The 21,850-nt window shown below is 48.1% G+C and overlaps 1 protein-coding gene across 3 annotated transcripts in view; it reads left to right on the forward strand.

The window, feature by feature from the left end:
• Nucleotides 1-21,850, forward strand: part of ZBTB16 (zinc finger and BTB domain containing 16) — a 200,974-nt gene that overhangs the window by 108,511 nt on the left and 70,613 nt on the right. For all 3 annotated transcript variants that reach the window (XM_012470486.3, XM_012470484.2, XM_012470485.3), the window contains exon 4: nucleotides 20,391-20,477. In XM_012470486.3, coding sequence (XP_012325909.1) covers nucleotides 20,391-20,477 — 87 coding nt within the window. The remainder of the gene's footprint in view (nucleotides 1-20,390; nucleotides 20,478-21,850) is intronic.

Raw genomic sequence — 21,850 nt, forward strand, 5'->3', positions numbered from 1 at the left:
TGGGCTGAGGCAAGACTTGGGTTGACTTTGGAGGGGGCAGAAGTTTGCATTTTTTAAATTTAATAATTTGAGTTTCATATGAATGATTCTGTGCTCCGTGCAATACTATGCATTTTCATAACTGTCTCTTTCACTTTGGGTAAAGGAAGGGAGGGAAAAAATAACAGCAGCAGCATTCTGTGGGCAAAGGAAGAAAACAAGAGAATGGGGCAGAGAACAGGCTAAATTTAAAATTGTAATTGGCTGACTTCCACTGGCTTGCGGGTGTTTTAATGACTCATAATAACTTCATTTAAAACCAGCTGAGCAGAAAATAGATTGGAGAGGAGCCTCGGGCCATTATGGATTTGTGGGTTTTTTTTTTTTTTTTTTTTTTTTTGACAAGCTTGGTTTTCAGCAGCCAGGAAGGCTCTCAGAGAGGGCTTGGCTGTGTTCTCTCTCTTCTCTCTCTCTCTCTCTCTCTCTCTCTCTCTCTCTCTCTCTCTCTCTCTCTCTCTCTGTCTCTCTCTGTCTCTCTGTCTCTCTCTCTGAGGGTTGGTGGTCTGCCCAAGAGAGATTCAGGGCGAGTTTTTTGTTTTTTTTTTAAACTCTCCCTCCACCCCTTGCTTTTTTAAAAAACTGATTAAAAATAGATGCCTTGAGGTATTATTTTAGCATCAGTAGGATTTTTTTCACCTTTGATGTGGTAAATGGAACATAAATAAAATTGTTTTTGAAATTACTGAATTAATTAGGTAGTAAGGCAGCTACAATGCATAAATGTCCTTGGCCATCCGGCTTTTCTCCCTAACCCTGATCTATATTTGTAGGGCGTTCCCTTTTTTCCCCAACCCCCTCCTCCTCTCCCAGCAACCCCTTCTTTCTCTGAGCCTGGACCTTTCCTTTGAATGGCAAGAGTCTTTTATCATCCTGGCAACAGCTGAATGATTTTGTAAAAATCCGTAGGATTTTGACAGGATTGGTTCTATCTGGTTATCTGGTCAGCTCCAAGAGTTTTGGGACTTGCCAGAAAAGGCTCTAACCTGCCTCTAGTTGTTTTAAATAGGTCCTGCCTGTTTCCCATGCTAGGACTGGTGCCAGACTGGCGAGTGTTCTTTTTTCTCCTCTCTTTTGAAAAGTCAGCCGACTCAGCCATAGGATGTGTCTGTCTGGGCAGGACAAGAGGCCACCCCCATCTGATCGCTCCTAGCCATTTATCTATCCCCTCTTATGGCACCTGTCACCCTCTTTGTTGCGTAGCTATTTATTTGCTTGGTCTTTTTTGCTTGCTAGACTCTAAGCTTCTTGAGAACATGTGATTTATTTGTGTCCCCTATACTACCTCGCTTAGTAACCTGAATGGTGGTTATAACTCAGTCATTTAAAAAATAACCTAATGGGTGAGTGAGCAGGCATGCGGATGGACACATGGTAAGGAACAGACCCAAGACACTGCCTGCTTCCCTCCAGCCCCAGGAGCCAACAATCTGGATGGCAAGACAAGGACGGAAGGCAGGGACCTTGTCAGTAGCGTGCTCTGTTGCATCCTCACAGTAGGCTCTCAGGAAATACCTGCTGAAGAAGTGAAGGGCTCAGGATGCATGGTTTGGATGCAGGAAGGAGAGAAAGACATTTACTGCAACTTGCTGTGTTCCAGGCACAGTGCTGTGTGTTCTGCATATCTGAACTCAGTCTTTCTTGAACTTTGAAAGACAGATATGCTGATTGTTTTGCAGGTGAAGACAGTAAAGAGTTAACTTGCCAAAGATCATAAAGCTAGAAAGTAGCAGAGCTGGACTCAAACCTCCCTCTCTTTCTCTCTCCTTCCACGCTGCATCTTGCTTTTCTGTTAATAGTATGCTGTGCTGCTGTACCTAGCCCCTCGCCTCATGGTGTTAGAGCACCTGAATGCCTGCTTCTCTGTTTGTAGAGCTAACCAATCTCTCAAACTGGGAAGCTGAGACCGGGAAGGCCCTGTGCCCAAGAGTCCTGGGGGTGGGGAGGGTGGCATAGTAATTGGCTGCTGCCTGAGTGCCTTGCACCTGTGCCACCAGGAGCAGGTGTGGCTTATTAGCCTCTTCCTGCTCTGCCAGAGGAGCATGTGTTCAGTGGTTGTGAGTTGTGGCTGTGTGACTTCTCCGCAGTGCCTTGTAGGGTTGGGGATAGGAGGGTTCTGGGAGCATTACAGGAGGGTCTGTGGGTTAATGTGTGGTCCTCCCACCCAAGGAGAGCTTGACTGTGTCATGTCCCCACTCCTCCTCCCCACGGAGGAGAGAGCTGTCTGTGGTCCCTCCTGTGTGGCGATGCAGCTGGGTGCTCTGCTGCTGGCAGACGCACCCTGTGATGCTGCAGTGGAGTGAAAGGGGCAGCTGACCTGTGCTGCAGCCCAGAAATGTGAGAGCTGTGACCATTTGGGCTATTACTAGCACCTTAGACTTAAAGCGCCTTGGAGTGACACGTCAGGAAGGTTTCGACCTCCCTGACCTTTCAGATTATGTCCAGTGAAGCTGGACCACTTGACATGAGGCTGCTTATGTCCGTTCTCTGACAGCTTCATCTTCCCCAGGCACACGCTGGGGATACTGGAGCCTTCTCTGGGGAGTGAAACATCAGCCAAATGGGAACCAGATGGGGAAGGCTGAGCAGCAGAGAAACCTCAGTGACTACTCTGGGTCACACGTGTGGCCCTCTTTTGCGGGCGATCGTTTGCGAATTCATTCATCAGTTAGCAACTGAACTGAGGGCCAGTGGTGTGCAAAGCGTGGCAGGCAGACAGAGGGGTTGAAGTCAGTGTCCTTGTCTGCAAGAAGCTGATGGTCTGGCCGAGAGGGTGACATGAGCCCCCCTGGCAAGAGAAGGCGATGAGCAAGGCTGGGTGTGCTTGTGACCACAAGAGGAAGGAGTAAGTGCTGAAGCATTTAGAGCAGGGAGAAGCTCCCAAGAACCAGGGGCATGAGGAGAGCTCCAGTAGGAGGGTCATGGGATTTTGATGAGGTCTTTGCTGCCGGAGTACCCAGAAGGAGTGCTGTGGTGGGAGTGGACCACCTTTTCTGGACAAGAGGAAGGAAGAACTTCTGTGAGCTAGAACCAGCCAGCCAGGCATCTCTTTCTTCATCATTGTCCTCTGCCCACAGCTACCTGGCAGAGACTTAGAGTCCAGTTTCTTGCACTTGGGAGTCCTCCTATCCCTGAGACGGCTGTGGCCCTCTGTGGCCTGCAGGTTGAGAAACACTGCATTCAAGATGAAAAGCTGCCACTTCAGGGGGCCCCTCCAAGTGGAGGCATCCCCAAAACAAACATACATATGAAAGCGAGGCTTAAAATTGGGTGCAGACCCAGAAGATGATAAATTTCTCATATAGGACTTGATGGACTAAAAAATATGTTATGAGTGCCTAGAGCGCCATATGTCCAGAAGACATAGCTCAGAGAGCTGCCTCTTGGTGAGGCTGAGATAGAGTTGGCCACCCTGGAGGGCAAATGGAGGAAGTGTGAGGACTGTTTCAGGATGGGGCACCCAGGGCTCCAGCCCACCTTCTTGGACCACGTGGGTGAAGCCCCTGTGTATGCCGTTAGTGAAGACTGAGCTTGTTCCCCTCGTAGACGGAAGCCAGTGGGAGAGAGGGGCGGATGCCTCTGTGGTCAGGGGCTCCTTTTGTTGGCTCCCTCCAGGATTCAACCTGACAAAGACATCTTTTCCAGACTTTTCCCCAGTAGTTAACGCACTCCCTCCTCCTTCCCCCGACCTAGTCCCGTTTTGATTGGAATTCTTTCACTTGCCTGGGACAAGATAAAAAAAAAGCAAATTCTAAACTTTTCATTAGGTAGTTGGGATAAAAAGTCTTCTGGGGTAGTTGGATTAAACCTCAGCAGCTCTCTCGCTGACTATTATAAGCTAATTGAGCACAGGGAGCTCATTGGCGGCTGCGTTTTGTTGGAGTAATTATGCAAGGCCACAGTCGTTTTCAGTAACAAGGTAACTCCGGGTAAAGGCAGAACTCTCTGAAACTTTTGATTTGCTGTAGTCTTCCTTCCTTGGTTGCCTTTGCTAATATGAGCCTGGGATAAAGGCCCAGAGACCAGATATTTTGGGAGGCTACTGCCTTGCCTGAATATCCCGGATCTCCCAGCGCCTTCATTGGCGCCTGATGGACATAATCCAGCACATCTGAGAGAGCTCTGCTGGGGGGCCAGTTTTGCATTAATTGAGATTTGGGGTCTGGAGTCAGACACTCTGGAGTGTAGGCTCGGGAGGGACAGGTACAGCCTTTGAAGCTGACCCAGGAGCAAAGAGAAGGGCAGTGCACTGTCTTCATTACTTATCTATGCACCGAGAGCAGGGTCTGATTATAGATAATGAGGCCAAATGATACTCTCTATCTCTACTGAGGTCCTGTCTGTCCTGGCTGAGTAAAGCGTGGCCCTGCATATGTAGGACTGTGATGACAAGCGCGGGGATATTTTCTAGCCATAGGATTCTTGATGGTGAAATATTCCTAGACAGGCAGTCCTCCCGCTGAACTCCACCTCATCCAGAATCTCTATTAGGAGCTAGGAGCTGGCTCAGTGGCCTGGGAAGGGCCTTTGAGTGTCCTTTGGAAGGGGCCCTGGGGCCTTGCCAAGCTGAACCTGTCCTCTGGGTGGCCTGCCTCACCTCTGGCCTGCTGCCCATCAGCATTGAATCATGCTCCTCAGAGGACAGCGTGTAACTGTGTTCCCGATATAGCCCCCGGCCCCCCGAGGTGACAGGAAGAGTCATTGTCACGGGAGCACTCCATCTTTCTGACACCACAAGGCCGGCATGGCTTTCTTCCCTACTGCTCAGCCCTACACGCCTAGAATTCTGCCCTGGGAGCATACATAGAGCTGGGTTTTTTTTTTTTTTTTTTTTTTGAGTGACTTTTTTTTTTTTTTCCTATTCTCCATCTCCCACTTTATTTTTCGGGACTTCACCTTCAGTCTCTGGCCTGGACTCTCTCCTTCCATCTCAAAATTATAAAAGTTTGTCACAGTCAGAGGCTGGCTGAATCGAAGCAGGAATGTGGTGTTTGGTTGAATTGTAAAAGTAGCTAGGAAAGTTAATGAGGCATTCCGCCTCTGCCTGTTGATGAGCAGGATGCTTATGAAGGTGCTTCAAAGCACCCTGCCTGAGAAGGAAAGAAAGGGAGACAGGAGCAGCAGGGGAAGCTGCCCAGGAACTAGAAGAGCCTCGTCCAGGTGAGTTTCCAGGACTGGGGCGTGCCCTTCACTCACTTAGCTGAATGGGACCTGAGAAGTCATCCCCTCAATGCTCTTGCTGTGGGTCCAGCTCCATCTACCTACTCTGAGTCCATAGGAGTTCCCTACTGCATGTCTAAGAATGTCCTGTGACCACACACAGCTGGTTATGGTTAGCCCTTCTAGTGCCCAGATTTCCTTTTTGTCTTGGGCAAGGCAGAAGAGACAAAGACTAAACACTTGGTCTTAGAAGGAGGCTGTGACAGAAAGGAGGAAACCAAAGATGACAATGACAGTGGCTGCTAACGTTTCCTGGAGGCCCTCAGGTGCCAGGTACTGTGCCCAGTGCTTTACTTCATCTCATTTGAGCCTCACAAGACCCATTTCAAGTTGGTACTACTAGGATGTCCATTTTACAGATGAGGAGACTGAGTTTACTTGCCCAAGATTACCTAGCAAGTAAGAGACAGAGCTGCGCTGTGATCCTAGGGCTGTGTGAGCCTGAAGCCCCTGGTCTTAACTTCTGAAGCAAAGCTGTTTCCATCCCCTTTGCAGGCTGCCCACTTCTCCCAGCCCACAGCTCACATGGTACAGATTGCACGCTTGCAGATGCTCACCCTGAAGCTTTGGAAGTCACAGTCTCAAAGGTGCACGCAGACGAGCTGCCAACAGTCTATTTTCTGTACACACCAAACTCACAGGTCTTCTAATTACACCAAACAACCTTTCTGTTTTCAAGCAGCTACGGGCTTAATATAGCAAATAGTTTCCCACCTTGACCTTTGGCATGGCGGGGGGAGCCAGAAAGGATGAGTTTTGGTTTGTTTGTTTCCGGCGGGGAGGTGGTTCCTACTCAGAATGGGCACTGAGCGTGGCAGGCAGTATTTCTGTTTTGAAAAGTGTGGCATCTTAAAGCTTCTGAATTTTGAGCCTGCAAATGTCAGCGCTGTAGTTGTAATGTAACACCTCAATTATGGTGCAGGAGGTAAGGAAGCCAGACTCTGAAACCTGCAAGGCTCTTTAGATCCACAGCCTGAGCCACAATTAAGGTTTCAGAAACACCAAAGGCAAGCCAATGAGTGTCATTTTTAACCAGTTTGAACATTTTACTACTTCCTAACATCAGAAGCACCCGGGCTAGAGAGCCCCGCTTCTTGTCCTCAATAAAGTGATTAAGCTGAATGGGTGTTGGGGAGTATTATTAGGCTGAGAAGGGCTAAAAATAGACATGCTCTGTTTTCTAAAAGCCACAGCAGGCCTGGAGAGAGTGGCAGCCTCGAGGTGCCACTGAGGGGCCCGGGGAAGGGGAAGAAAGGGTGGCAGTCTCTGGGACTCCGTGTCTGAGATGGAGATGGTAGGTGTTGTGATGGATGGGTCAGGTGGTAGGGCCTCTTTCCCAGCTGTCACCAAGAGTGGAGTCACAGTGGAAGCACATCTGTACCTGTACATGCGTATTAATGAATTTAAAGTAACTGACAACTCCAGAGTCTCTAGGATGGATAACTGGGCCTAAAATTTACATACTCAGCCCCAAATAATTGAATTTACTTGCTGTTCTGGGGGAAGGTGTCCAATCTGGGAAGACTTTAAGGAGCATAAGCAGAGGGACATGGGAAAGCAGAGACCTTTAGAGCCGAGAGTGAAGATCTGCTCGGCAAAGCCTTGATTAACTAGGATGCTCAGAGAAGATGTAATCAGAGGACTTTTTGGTGAACTGAAGGTTAACCAAGAAACCTTGTTGATACCGGTCTTTGTCATTTGCTATCATTCATCAATGTGAGAGTCCATTTTTTCTGCTTTCAGTGAATGCAACTGATTGTCTTTTTATGATAGAAGATCTTGCTTGCTTAGAAGTCAAAAGGAGAATGCCTAAGAAGGGAGTCAAGTGTGGAGGTATATGCCTAATTAGAGTCTTGTTATAAGTTTCTCCAGAAGATCGGTTGTACCTTTTCCTCCCTACATGTTTTCACACCTTTGAGCTCATTTCTCTTTATAATAGCTTTAAGTGTCTGGGAGGGGCTAGGAACATGACTTCCACTTTGTAGATGGAGAAATGGGCCAAGAAAAGCAGGATCTTAGAATACACTGAAGTCTACAGCAGAGCCCGGTCTAGACGCTGTGCTGCTCCCAGGCCAGGCTCTCTTGGGTAGACAGTGTTGCTTCATGCCTGGACCAGGAGGTGAGCGTTGTTCTTAATGGGCAAAGGACTCCATGAAGAGAGTTAGGTGGGCTTCCTATGCTGCCACCCTGATCGAAGTGTTTTTTTTTTTTTTTTCTTTTAAGCTTGCTAGGTATGAGACCTTGGGCAAAAGAACTAAACTTTTTAAACCTCAGTTTGCACATCTAAGACTGGGATTACAGGTGGCTTCTGCCTGTAATCCCAGCACTCAGGGAGGCCAAGGCAAGCAGATCACCTGGGATCAGGAGTTCGAGACCAGCCTGGCTAACATGGTGAAACTCCATCTCTACTAAAAGTACAGCAATTAGCTGGGCATGGTGGTGGGCACCTGTAATCTCAGTTACTTGGGAGGCTGAGGCAGGAGAATTACTTGAACCTGGGAGAGGAGGTTGCAGTAAGCTGAGATCACGTCACTGCACTCCAGCCTGGGCAACAGAGCGAGACTGTGCCTCAAAAAAAGAAGTTTGCACGTGTATCAAATGGGGAGTAATTGTAGAGTTGCTGGGAGAATTAAATGGTATATTGCATGTAAAGTAGCGCAATGCTTGTATCATCACGAATGGGCATCACATGTTATTAGTATTTTTATTGTGATGACTGTCAACACTATGGCAGCGGCAGCATTGTGACTACTCATTTCAGGGCAGCCTTTGTAGGATCCTTGGAAGCGAAGGAGTGAAAGTATTGATGTTGTGCGCCTGTCGAGTGCACTTTCTGTGCCGGGCACCTTCATGTGCGTCATCTTGTTTAAACCTCCCAATGACCTTAGAGCCCCATTTCTGAGTGAGTGGTGTCAGTGCTGTCATACAACTTAGAAGTCCTGCTTTTAGGGTAGGAAGGCTATATCACCATCCCTTTAACAGGTGAGGAAACCAAGGCTCAGAGAGTTAGGCTGTTAATTCTCCTGATTTAGCTAGTGGGTAGCTGAGCTACCATCTTAGTTCTGTCAACATCAAGCCCAGGTTCTCCACTAAACTGCCCGTGATGGGAGCAGGGGCCTTGGCTTAGATAGCCTCCTGTGCAGACTGAACCCTGCCTCTTCCCTGCCTTGACCTGGATGTCTTAGGGGTCTCTGGCACTGCTTCCTGGTGGAGTTTCCAGAAGAGAACTCTCATCCTCAGGGCTTGTACAGCTCACAGCCAATTGTCAGCAGATAACTTGTATGCAGAACTCTGCCAATTGGTTTCTTGAAGAGTGCAATGGTTATCACACTTGTGACAGCATCTGGAGCCTTGTAAAAAGCTTTATTTCTTATCATTTGTTGGAATATTATTACCTAAGGATATTTTATCTTAGAAACAAATAAAATACATACACACTACAAAGACAGTTGCAAGTGGCATTGGAGAGAGATGCCAGGAGAATGGAGAGGGTAGCGGATTCTGAGAACCAAGCAATGAAGGAACTGTCAATATCGAGATTCTCAAGAGTTCCCAACATTGAGAGATGACCCAGCATTCTCTTCAGTCAGTGGGAAATGAGGGAGACAGGGACCAGCCTGGAGAAAGCACGGGAGGACCAGAACGCCATCGAGGCTGAGGAACGCTGCCTCCTATCCCCTTTAAAATACCTCAAATGAAAAGTCAGTCGGCAGGAGTGTCAGGGGATGCTGGGGGACCGGGGCAGGGACAGGTATCAGCTTGAAATAGGTGGGGTAGGCACTTGGATCCCGGCCACCACCCTTGGAGGGGTCTTTTCTTTTTTCTATTGCCCAGGCAATGTTGTCAGTCCTATTCAGAGGAGAGGGGTATGTGTGTGTGTGTGTGTGCGCGCGCGCGCGTGTGTGTGTGTGTGTGTGTGTGTGTGTGTGTGTGTAAAACCCTCCATGCCATATTTAGGGTGCGGGCCTGTGACGGAGCATTCTGAAGTTGCTTCAGAAGAAAGGAACAGAATAAATGAGGATGGGAGGAGGAGACTGAAGGTTCCGATCACAGACTAAGCTTTGGGGCTGCTGCGGGCCAGCAGAAACCTCGCTTTTCCTTCTGAACTTCTCTCCTGAGAATTCCCAAGTAGGGACCTAGGAGGAGGGTGATTGTTGGTGGTTAGGAATTGCGGAGATGTCCCGTAAAATCATGGCAGAAACCCTTACTCCTATGTCTCTGGCCTTATTATCCAGCCTCTTACAAATGCCAAGGCTGCAAAGCTATCTCTTTTAAACAAAGTTATGAACACTTGAAAGCCTAGGTATTCCCTGGAACTCAGGGGTCAGTCTCTGGCACAGCGTCACTGGCTCAGCCTGACTCTGGCTAATGATTCTCCCAATGTCTGGACTCTCTGTTCCATTTTACCCACCTGATAGAGCAGAGTATTCATCTTGAAAAGGCTACTGCTGGCTTAACCAGGGAACCCAGTTCTTTTTTCTATTGCCCAGGCAGTATTGTGAATCCTACTCAGGGGAGAAGGGTATGTGCGTGCATGCCTGTGTGCGTGTGTGTGCATAAAATCCTCTGTGCCATATTTAGGGTGCACTTGGTCTCAACAGTACCTTCCCAACACCAAGGGTTTTAAACATTTGAACTCTCACGTATGGCCACATTTAGCTTTCTTTGCCATGAGCATCCAGCTTCTTATGAACACCTACCTGTTCATATTTTGTCCCTTAGAGATGTCCCAGTTTAAAAGTTGTCATTTCAAGATGGAGAGATGAAAGAATTCAAGTGTACACAGCTCAGACACAGTCCGGACCCCAAGTCAGTTTCTCTTGGTACTTTGGAAAATCTTGTGTGCACTGGCCAGCAGAACCTTCCTTGAACCAATTGTCTGCCCTGCCTCATCTAAGGGTGGTCCTGTCTCCCATTCCAAATAGCATAATACCATGTAGACGAGAGCCCCAGAGAACATAGTGTCTCATTTACCCAGGCCATTTACTCATGGCGATTGGGCCTGGCCTTCTCCCAGGGCTGTGGGGCTGGAAATACTGTGGGTTGCATATCCTGTAGGGTGTGGTCAGGGGCTGTCCTCCTGGGGCTCATCAGCTTAATGAAGTGAAATTATTCTATCATCATGCTAATGACTGTGACTTGAGTACCTGTTATGTGCCAGGTACTTCATATAGGTTCTTGTTTAAGCTATCAGGATTAATAGCTTCATTTTCAGGAGGGAAGTGAAGCTGCAAAGTTGATGCTGGTACCATACCACCAATGAGTGGTAGCACCCTAAAGCCATCTCTGGCTTTGAGCTGCTGTGGGACTTCATTTTGAGGGGCCTGGCCATTAACCTCTGAGAGATCTCTCAGTTGGCAAGGCATCTCTGGAAGGAAGTCTGGTTCATCACAGCAGGGGCTGACATTCCTACAGTAAGAGACATTTTGTGCCCTTGTGCTGATTACCACTTTACCATGATTGCCCAGACATAGAAGTTGCCAGGAGAAGAAAGAGATTAGAGGCAATGGTAAGATGAATCCTTGAGTCAGTACTTTTGGACTTCAGGAAGATTTTTATTTCATTTATTTATTTTGAGACAGAGTATTGCTCTGTTACCCAGGCTAGAGTGTAGTGGCACGACCTTGGCTCACTGCAACCTCTGCCTCCCAGGTTTAAACGATTCTTATGCCTCCCCAGTAGCTGGGATTACAGGTGCACGCCACCATGCCTGGCTAATTTTTTGTATTTTTAGTAGAGCTGGGGTTTCACCATGTTGCCCAGGCTGATCTCAAACCCCTAAGCTCAGGCAATCTGCCCGCCTCAGCCTCCCAAAGTGTTGGGGTTATAGGCATGAGCCACCACACGCAGCTTTTACTTATTTAAAATCTGCAACAGATTTATTATCCTATTTATTGTATTTTATTTAAAATAATTCACTTGTGTATTTTTAAAAACATAATTCATCTCAAACTGGTTTGCACTCCCTGGTTCCCTTCTGGGTAGGAATAGGAAGGTAGTAATTACCGTTAAACACTGGCCATGGGTGGTGATGGCAGCCATTTCCTTGATCTCCTGGGAAAGACTGATCTGACCCTGTCTTTACTGGTGTGTTTTGGTTGGAAAGGTAAGAGTATTTTAAATTGTGTGATGCATCTGTTGCATGCGTTTGATGTTTGTGTGTGTCTTGTACATTGCTACTATTTTACCTCCTGATGTCAATGAGGATGTTGGTGTTAATGACAACTAGCATTTATGGGGCAGTTACTGTATGCCAGACACGGTATTAAACACTTTACATATATTATTGTAAATTAATCAGCCCTCAGCTGACCCTGTGGCATAAACGCTCTGAGCCCAGTTTTCTAGGTGAAGAAATAGGCCCAGAAAAGATAATTCACTTCTCCAGGGTGGTCACTAGACATGGCAGAACTGGGACTTGAACCGGAGTTTGTTGGATTCCAGAGAGCGTGCTCTTAACTGCCGTACTGTGCAGCCTAATGTTGAGTGCATGTGTTTGTTCTGGCTCGAACAGTGTTTCTAAGCCTGCTGGATTACCTGCTGGTGCTAAAAGTGGTAACAAAAGAGTTTTCCAAGCCACTCTGGCTGAGAACTGAGTTGTGGGGATAAGGGACAAGTTAAACCTGTGTGCTCTCTGTGGGACTTGAGAGAGGGACTGGGATCCCAGTAAGAGACAAGGGCACCATGGAGCTTCCTGGTAACATGACATTAATTGGATAGGATAAAAAATGTTCTGTCAGTCATAAAGATGTCTCAGCATTTTCTCCTGACCCATTCCACGGTTTCCTCTTCTGCAGAGTGGATATTTAGCCACACATCAGGTGTTAGTCATTTACCAGGTCACTGGTGGGACACTGGCTTTTGGGGATCTGAAAACCACCTGTCCTCAATCCCAGGTGACTTCCGTTTTTCTGTTGCTCAGCCCAGGAGACTTTCCTGGAGTCTTTCTCTATCCTATATTTATGTGGGGCCCGGTATCATTAGTTCATTCACCTTCCCGTCCTGTAGTGAGGCTGGACTCAGGATTTTCCCTGCAGCCCTGTCACCCATAGCTACCCTTGAACCATATCCTGGGCTGATCGATGGGCCTGGTTATTTTCCTTTCACCTAGTGTTTGCCCACCTGCTTTCCCTTTTCCCTCTTTCCTGAATCTGTGTACCTTCCAGAAACTCTGGTTCTGGATCAGCTTTTTGTTTTGTTGATAAAGGAGAAAGAGCGAGAGCAAGAGAGAGAGAGAGAGAGAGAGAGAGAGAGAGAGAGAGCGCCTTCAAGCTCCTCTCCAGGAGTACACATCTCCTTGAGGGAAAAGAACACACAGTGCCGGCCTTTGGAATTGGCAGCCAGTGTACTGTTCTCCGTCTGATAAGAGGTACTGTAAATAAAACTGTACACCGTGGCCTGTTGTAAAATGCCCCGAGTCTGTACTCATTGTTCTGACAGCTTATGCTTTTTTTGGGTCTGCTGTTTTGGTACACTCTGTACTTCCTTATGTAAGCAGGCGTGCAGTTCTCATCAGAACATTCAAGATGTTTATTTTAAAATCTCAAGGAATTTTGAAAAAAAAGGACACACCACTCAACATTAGATGCTGGCAAACATTAGGTGTTTTTTCAGTGTTTCCTTTTTTTCGCTGCTTATTATTAGCATGGGGGTGGGAGAGGTTTTGGAAAGGGAGGGATTTGGATTTGTTTTCTTCACTCACTGGCTTCTGCCTTATTTCCTTCAGAGAGACACCACGCATATCTGATTGCATTCAGTATCTTCTCCTTCCTTCCTGGATGCCCGGTACCCCCTGAGCCCCATTCCTGGTTAGGGCAGGTAGGGAAGGAGGCTCTTTGTCGAGGGAGAGGGGGCAGCTGCGGGGAACTTGCATGGCTCCTACTGGATTTCAGCTTCATTGTCATTGAGATCTTGGGCATTTAGAGAAAGCTTTATGTTTTTGGAAGTGCCCTGCTGGCTGTTCCCTCCTTTGATTCCTGTGAGTTGGGGTGATCCTTGGCACAGAGGGAGAGAGGCTCCCACACACAGAGGCCTGAGTCTTGCCTTTGGCATGTGCATTCTCTCTTTCCATCAAACTTTAACCAGCTTTGAACCTTCCTCCTTCCTTTATCCCCAGCCTTCTGGAGGTGTCAGGAAGTCAGGGAAAAAGGGGAGAAGAGTAGGGGTCTGGAGAACCCAAAACGGTCAGAGAGCTCCCTGCTCCCTGCAGGGCGATGCTTAGAACATCCTGAAGCTCTCAGTCTGCAGGGTCCCTGGGAGACTGGCAGGGGCAAGAATATCTGTCTGTCTGTTTCACAACTGGTACCTGGAATGTCAGATAAACTCAGTGCCTGGGGTAGGGAGTAGCTGCTCAGCAGATTATTGCCCGGGGGCAGGGGGCACGAGGCTCACTGAGGGAGGGCTTGTTTGGTGGCTGCCACAGTGAACGCTGGGCTGGGTTGGGAGCAGACATGCTGATGAGAGGGAGGTCTTGCACCAGAAGCAGCAGACGGCCCCACTTCCTAACCTTTCCTTCCTTTTCCTCTCAACTCCCTGAGACCTAGCCAGAGACCACATCCTTGAGTTTTTAAAAAAGGGGTAGTAGAGAACTGAGTGTGTAGAATAAGGACTCTGCCACCCCCTAGGGGACAAACAGCTTGGCAGTGCCCTGAGTGGCCACTGTACCCTTCTCAGGTCAGTTCTGCACCCAGGAACTTGCCTGGGGCCTTCTTTGTTTAACAAGCATTTAGTGAGCACGGACTGTATGCCGGGCGTGGCGCAGGGCATCAGGATATGGTAAAGCCCAAGACAGGTGGGAACCTGCTCTCACAGAGCTTACAGTCCATTGGGAAGATGGAAGAGAGCCCCAAATACAGGACAGTTGAATGGGGCTCCAGGGCCTTGTCCAGGGAAGATTTCAGAGCCAGGTTGGTGAATAGCTGCTGATACTGACATACTGGTTCTACGGCAGATTTTTCTGCTCCCCTCAACAAAACAATCACTCATCTTTAAATTAGAGGAACAAGGTGGGGTGTGCGTGTGTGTGTGTTCATGTATGTGCAGGTGTGGTGCCATATGTCTTTATGAATGTGAGACTCACTTTACACAAGATAAATGGCCCCCAAATAACTGTACATCCAATTCCAGTAAAATCAATCATACTTTAATTGCATGAAGGGAGCTCTTTCTTTAAAGGAAAAGTGACTGGAGATAATGGTAGCTGCGACTTACTGGTTCTGCGTATCTACCCACCAGCTGTGGGGTGGAGCATTTTCCCCACTGTGTCATAGCTCTCCGAGGGACCTCCTCTTACTGCTCCCATTTTACAACTGAGGCAACAGGCTCCCTGAGATTGGCAGCTTGCTGACAATTTGACCTCCGATCTGTCTGATCCAAATGTGGAGCTCTTAACCACACTGCACTGCCTCCTGTGGTACAAAACCCACCAAGGACCTCTGCTGTCCACAGAGTGTTTTGTGATTGACAGGGAGTTTTGTATTCATTCATGTCTGTTATCCCATATGTTCCTCACAGCAGCCTCAGGGAGGCAGGCGGACAGGCTCATTCCCATTTTACAGATTGGGAATCAGTTCATCAAGGTGTGATGACTCGTGTGATGCCCACAGCAGTGAGTGGCCAAGTTAGGCATGGGACCTGGTGCCTGCGGCTTAGATCCTGCTGTTGTCCTTGGTTCACTTGGATCTGTGATTGCTGTGGATAACAAGGGTCTAACCCCCTTTATCTTCTGCCATTCTCCCTCTGCTATTTAATTTCATTCCACAATCTATTCCTTAACTTCCCCACCCTCGCCTCTCCCACCTCAACCTTAGATCCCGTGCAGCTGGCCTCCTTGTCGTCTTCCCTTGCCCGGTGTGAGTGTTCTCACACGGTGGCCTTGCTTTCCACAGATGTCAGCGCATCCGCGAGGTCCTCCCTGACTACCTTATGTAAAAGAACAGCCCCGGCATTCTCCGTTTATCTTCACTTACTGCCTTTTTTTGTTTTTGTTGTTGTTTGTTTTGAGGCAGAGTGTCACTCCTGTCTCCCAGGCTGGAGTGCAATGGTGTGATCTCAGCTCATGGCAACCTCTGCCTTCTGGGCTCAAGCTGTTCTCCTGCCTCAGCCTCCTGAGTAGCTGGGATTTAAAATTCAGCTACCACGCCTGGCTAATTTTTGTATTTTTAGTAGAGATGGGGTTTCGCCATGTTGGCCAGACTGGTCTTGAACTCCTGAGCTGAAGTGATCTACCCATCCCAGCCTCCCGAATTGCTGGGATTATAGGCGTGAGCCACCGTGTCTGGCCCTCTTCCCTTAATTTAGTTCTCTTTTTATCACTTATCACCACCTGGCCTGTTCTATATTTACTTGCTTTTTAAAAATCTGCCCTCCCCTCTTGAACGTAAGCTCCCTGAGGGAAGGGATTTCATCTCTTTTGTTTATTTACTGTAATCCACCTCTTGGCATATAGTTCCTGGACATTCAAAACCAGCCCCTGTGTGTAGGAAGGATATGGCAAGTCATGGCCATCCCAGAGCTGTGTCCCTGAAGTTCTCCCCACTCCAGGCTGAGCCCCAGGAAATTTTGTGGGTGTAAATGCTACTGCTAGGTCCGTGTGCACCTGCTGTGTTCAGCTGGCATGACCTCCTTCCCTTCCCCTTCACCCCCCACCATTGATGCTTTATAAATGTATTAGTGGCTGCATGATGTCACCGTAATGCATTTTGGGAATAGCCATGTGGTTTATACACACTTGAGTTGCTTTGAATGCAAACCTGACATCATACTGAAGGCAGCAGTGAACAACATATGCACAGTAAACAGGCAGAGACTGTCTTATTGATTAACAGATGAGGCCTCTATTATCGATCAAAGCTTGGCGAGGAAATTTATCACTTTTAATTTCAGGGCTGCCAAATATTTCTGCCTCTGAGCCAGCCATTACAGAGACAATTTAAAGGCACAAGCCTCCTTGGGAGAGAGGATTTCGTCTGTCTCGCCCTGCTCCACTCATGTGTCCGTGGAACTGCCTGTCTTTGGTCTCACCCTGGAGGGTTGGGGAGAAGTCAGAGCCTGTCCGGGTGGGCGTGGGAGTATTGGGGCTTCATGAGTGGGAGCTAGCAATGGGAGCTGACATTTGTGTTATCCATGTGTAAGGAGGGATCTGGCCCAGAGTCACTGAGGACAGGGACTTTCACATACTCAGCTCAGTGTCGTGACTTCAGTGAGGTGGGGGTGGAGTGGCGGGACTTTGAATGCAAGCAGATGTGGTCAGGCTTGGGCCGAGGGAGCGCCTTTACTAGATCGTGTGTGCTTATCTGTCTTCATCTTCCTCTGCACTTGTCTGATGGTACGCATCCGGCCCTTTATTTCCTACCTGGCCTCCTTCCTTTCTCTCTGTGTCTCAGTCATTAAAGCGAGAAGCTGCTCCAGCCCACAGTGATGGCTGTTTTCTAAGAACCCTCCGTACCACATCCCTTGGAAGCCTGTGGCGTGGCGGGCTCCTCGCCGATTGCGGGGCTCCAGTGTGGGAGCCCACAGGACGCCCTCCCCTTCCCAGCCGGTGCCTCCCTCCTCAGGCCTATGCTTCCCCTTTCTCCTTTAGAGAGCTGTGAGAGCCAATAGAACCCAAGGAAGAAATACAATTAAAATCAGATTTCTTACAGATCTACAGAAAATCACTGATGGTGAATGATTTGGGACTGGGGGCAGTTTCTAATTGTGAGGAAGCTATGATTCACCCAGCCCCAGCTTTCCCATCTGGGCCCACTCTGCTCTTGGAGGGGCTTTCTGCATTTCCAGTATAAATGGATGAAAGGTAGCCTTGGCTGCTGCCCCTGTGAACACACGTCATGACTGCTTTGCATTTTCCTTGGCTCTTTCTTCAAAGTTCTCTAAGCCATGTACCAGGTGCTTGCCCTGAGGATGGGTTTGAAGGGACACCCAGAGGTCACCGTGGGATTCTTCCGGCCTCCAGGTGAAATTCAACCCCAGCCACCTAAGGCAAATGACAATATTTATTTATTTATTTTTATTTTTTGAGATGGAGTCTCACCCTGTTGCCCAGGCTGGAGTACAATGGCATGATCTTGGCTCACTGCAACCTCTGCCTCCCGGTTCAAGCAGTTCTCCTGCTTCAGCCTCCTGAGTAGATGGGATTACAGGCACGTGCCACCACGCCTGGCTAATTTTTCGTATCTTTAGTAGAGACGGAGTTTCAGCATGTTGGCAAGGCTGGTCTCAAACTCCTGACCTCAGGTGATCCACCCACTTCAGCCTCCCAAAGTGCTGGGATTACAGGCATGAGCCATTGTGCCTAGCCCAACAATAATTATTTTTAAAGCTCTTCAGGAAAGGTGAGTTCATATCCTCCCTGGGGTACTTTATCACCCACTTACCTGGCCAGTCAACTCACATCACATTTGTTGAGCACTTACTAGAGTATATCCTCCTCATCAGTAGAAAGATAGGTGTCAGTGAGATAAAGAAAGTCAATATCCCCGGAGGACTTCACATTCTAGACCTCCTCCAGGGTCCTCAGATTCTTCACTGCAAGCAATGTTCATTGGTATTTAAGTCTGTGCTGGAACAGCTTGTATTTGGAGTTATATTCCCTTAAAAGTATGTGCTGATTCTCCAAGGCAGAGGTTTTCAAATTTGTAGAAAACTATTGGAACTGTTTTTCTAACCCCAAAACCCTGATGAGTAAAATAGATAAATTGAATTTTCTTTCAGAGAAGGGAGCTCAGACCCCACCCATGGGGTCTTACCCATGAAACATCTTTGCAGATGGAACCCTAGGGAGGCCGAAGGGTACGGGGATTATGAGTGAAGGCTCTGCAATCAGGCTGCCTATGTTTGGATTCACCTTTACTGTATTACCCACTGTGTGGTGTTGGGCAAAGTGCTTAACCTCTCTGAGCTTGAATTTACTCATCTGCTACGTGGGGGTGATGATGGCATGTACTGTAAATGGTGGTTGTTAGGATGAACCAAATGTTACATATTAAGCATCTCGCATCATACCTGGTATATAGTCAAGCTTCAGGAAATCTGAGGAGATTTGAAAACAGCATGGTGGGCTACAGATATATGTAAAAGTAGTTCTGGCTCTTACGAGGCTCTAATACAAAATTAAAACACAGGCATATTTAAAGAAGAGCTAAGATGATCAGACACAGTGGCTCACACCTGGAACCCCCAGCACTTTGGGAGAACAAGGTGGGAGCATTGTTTGAGCCCAGGAGCTCGAGACCAACCTGGGAAACATAGTGAAACCTCATCTCTAAAAAAAAAAATAAAAACAGAATTAGGTGGGTGTGGTGGCCTGCACCTGTAGGCCTAGCTACTCAGGAGGCTGAGGTGGGAGGATCACTTGAACCCAGGAGGTTGAGGCTGCCGTGAGCTGTGATTGCACCACTGCGCTCCAGCCTGGGTGACAGACGGAGACCTTGTCTCAAAAGTAACAACAAAATGCTAAGACATGTTGAAAGGAACAGAGTGGAGTGGCAGATTGGAAAGGACAGAAGAGCAAGGGGCTGGAGTGCTTGATGTCCACAAACTCTGCTCTCGAAAATGGAGTGGAGGAATGGGACTGGGCATTGCTCAAGCACAGAGACTCAGGGAAGTCAGGCAGCACCCAGAGAGGGCCGGTGAGGACCTCTTACCTGTGGAGTTGGGTGGCTCACCGGGACAGGTTATGGAAGAAGGCCTTGAAGCCAAGTAGAGGAATTTAGAGTCAGTTCAAATTGGGAGCCATTGTATCTTCTTGAGTAAGAAAGTGTGAGGAATCAAGCGGCCTTGGAGGAACCCGCATCTGTTGAGTAGTTTGCAGGTGGCTGGTGGTGTGGAGACACCCTTGCATCTTACAGTGTTCTGAGTGTGATGCAGCAAGAGCCTGAACAGGGCGGTGATGATCAGAATGCAATGGAAGAGCGCATCTAGGAGACATCTTGAAGGAAAAATGCCAAGGCTTGTGAGAGGCGACCCCTGGATCAGATAATATAGCTATGAAGACTATTAGCCAATGATAAAAAGTACTATTTCATCTTGACATGGTGGCATTATCACTTTAAGCCTTCTAAATAACAGTTCTGAAAAAGTTTATTAAATTGAGTGGCTCTGAATTAATTTTATTTATTCCACAAATATGTATAGTAATAGGTTTCCACTGTGTGTCAGGCAGATGCAGCTGTGCACAAGATGACACAGTCCCTCTGCCAGGGAGCTTACGGTGTGGTGAGGGAGAAAGACAGGACCACAGGCATTTAGAATGGAGCACAGTAAGGGCCAAGAGCTGGAATATACCAGGTGCTATGGGAGCATAAAGGAGAGTCGCCGCACCTACCCACAGGGCCCCAGGTATTGAAGCCGATGCATGAACGATGAATAGGGGCTCCAACTGCACCATAGCAGCCAGGGAAGTGTGGGAGAATGTCAGAGGCAGAAGACATGCAGAAGAATGTGCACAGGCCTGGCAATCAGGAAGAGCACAGCTCCTCCAGGGAGTCTGCCAGGTTCAGTGTGGCTGGAGAAAAGAGAGCAAGAGTGAGGTGTGAGAGATGAAGCAGGAAAGAGGAGCACACCCAGAAGTGCTTTGTGAGTCATGGTAAGGAGCTTGGACCTTGTTCTCCAGGCACTGGGGAGCCATTCAGGGGTTTTAAATGGTCAGCTGGAGGCAGCAGTTGGGGGTAGATGATGAATTTAGTGTTAGACACACTGAGTCAGAGGCCCCCATGGACATCCAGGTTGAGGTATGTCAGCAATTCTTACCTTCCTATAAAGTACAGTCTAGGCAACAGGGCACATTTCCCTGCATTGGCATCATTTTTCTCCTGTCCTCCCATCACCTGGAGCTAGCTCTTCAGCTCCCCCTCCTTCTAGGGGTATCTCACTTGGACCCCATTTCTGTTTATCTTGGTTATTCTGATTTTGTTTCTCCTTCTCTCTTGAAGAGCCCTAGACAAGGGTGTTTGGAGCTCAGTTGGGTGAGTGTTCACCTCTTGGAGGAGGGTCTGAGCCATGGATGATCCCTCACCCAGGATTTTTGCAGGTGTCCAGTCCCCTCCCCTAGTATCCACCTGCACAGTTGTGGCCCAGGACCTCCCCTTCACCAGTGCACTATTACTCTAGTGGTAACTGCCTCTCCTTTCTTTCAGCGGGTGCCAAAGCCTTTGTCTGTGATCAGTGCGGTGCACAGTTTTCGAAGGAGGATGCCCTGGAGACGCACAGACAGACCCATACTGGTGAGTTGACTTGGATATCTATTCTCTAGGTTTTCTACAATGTTGGTGGCACATGGACATGAACTATCTGGGTGGCAACCTCTTTTTAGCAATTGTGACATTCGGTAATCTCCTGGGGGAGCTGTGAGTAGGATGGGCTTCTGACATGTTCAGCTACTCTTGTCTGTGGGGCTTGCCCAGCAGGAGTTTACAAGTATGGCATGACCCCATGAGAATGGCTGTCCTAGATTAGGCCAGAATCTGTCTCTAACAGGCCACTGAGATCCTTCTTGGAGGTATCCAGTGTGCTCTTGTTGAGACCTTAGTCTGTGAGGTTATCAAAATCTCTTCTTCCCCTAGTCAGGAAATCTCTCACACCCCATCTGATGAAACTGAAACCCTTGCGTGGCCACGGTGGGCTGGTCCTCCCTCTGTGAGAGCTGAGACATTGTTTAAAATCAGCCTGTACACACGATGCATTTGAATGATATTAATCCACAATGACAGAGCTTTATTTGATTTCAAAGGGATCGATTTCACCACACCGAAGTCATCTGATCATTGTGATCAGCACTGTTGTCATCACATCATCACGGCAGCTCACACTTACTGAACACTCACAATGAGGCAGGCACTGTTCTCAGTGCTTTGCGTCAGGGGTCCCCAACCCTGAGGTCATGGACTGGTGTCCATGGTGGACTGTTAGGAACCAGGCTGCATGGCAGGAAGTGAGTGGTGGGTGAACAAGCGAAGCTTCATCTGTATGTACAACTGCTCCCATTGCACGCATTGCCACCTGAGATCTGCCTTGTGTCAGATCAGCAGCAGCATTAGATTCTCATAGCGCAAACTCTCTTGTGAACTATGCATGCGAGGGGTCTGGGTTGTGTACTCCTTATGAGAATCTAATGCCTGATGATCTGTCACTGTCTCTCGTCACCCCCAGATGGGACCATCTAGTTGAGGAAAACAAGCTCAGGGCTCCCACTAATTCTACGTTACAGTGACTTATATTATTAGCTCATGATGTATTACAATGTAATGATAGAAATAAAGTGTACAATAAATGTAATGTGCTTAAATCATCCCAGAACCACCCTCCTGCACCCCACCATATGTGAAAAAGTTGTCTTCCATGAAACTGGTCCCTGGTGACAAAAAGGTTGGGGACCACTGCTTTATGTGATCCCACCTAGCTAATCTCTCAGTAACCCTGTAAGGTAAGATAGGAGGCTACTCTTATGTCATAGATGAGGAAACTGAGGCTCAAAGGAAAGGGGCTTGCTGGAGTCAGTAGTGGGGACAGCCGTGGTAGAGCCTTATAGTTCACAGCTGAGACCGCATGGGTTTAATCCCTACTCTGCCACTTCCTATTTGTGGGGCCATGGATAAAT

The sequence above is a fragment of the Aotus nancymaae genome, unplaced genomic scaffold (assembly GCF_030222135.1).
Source record: "Aotus nancymaae isolate 86718 unplaced genomic scaffold, 86718_ANA_hifiasm-v0.15.2.pri h1tg000012l, whole genome shotgun sequence".
NCBI classification, from domain to species: Eukaryota; Metazoa; Chordata; class Mammalia; order Primates; family Aotidae; genus Aotus; species Aotus nancymaae.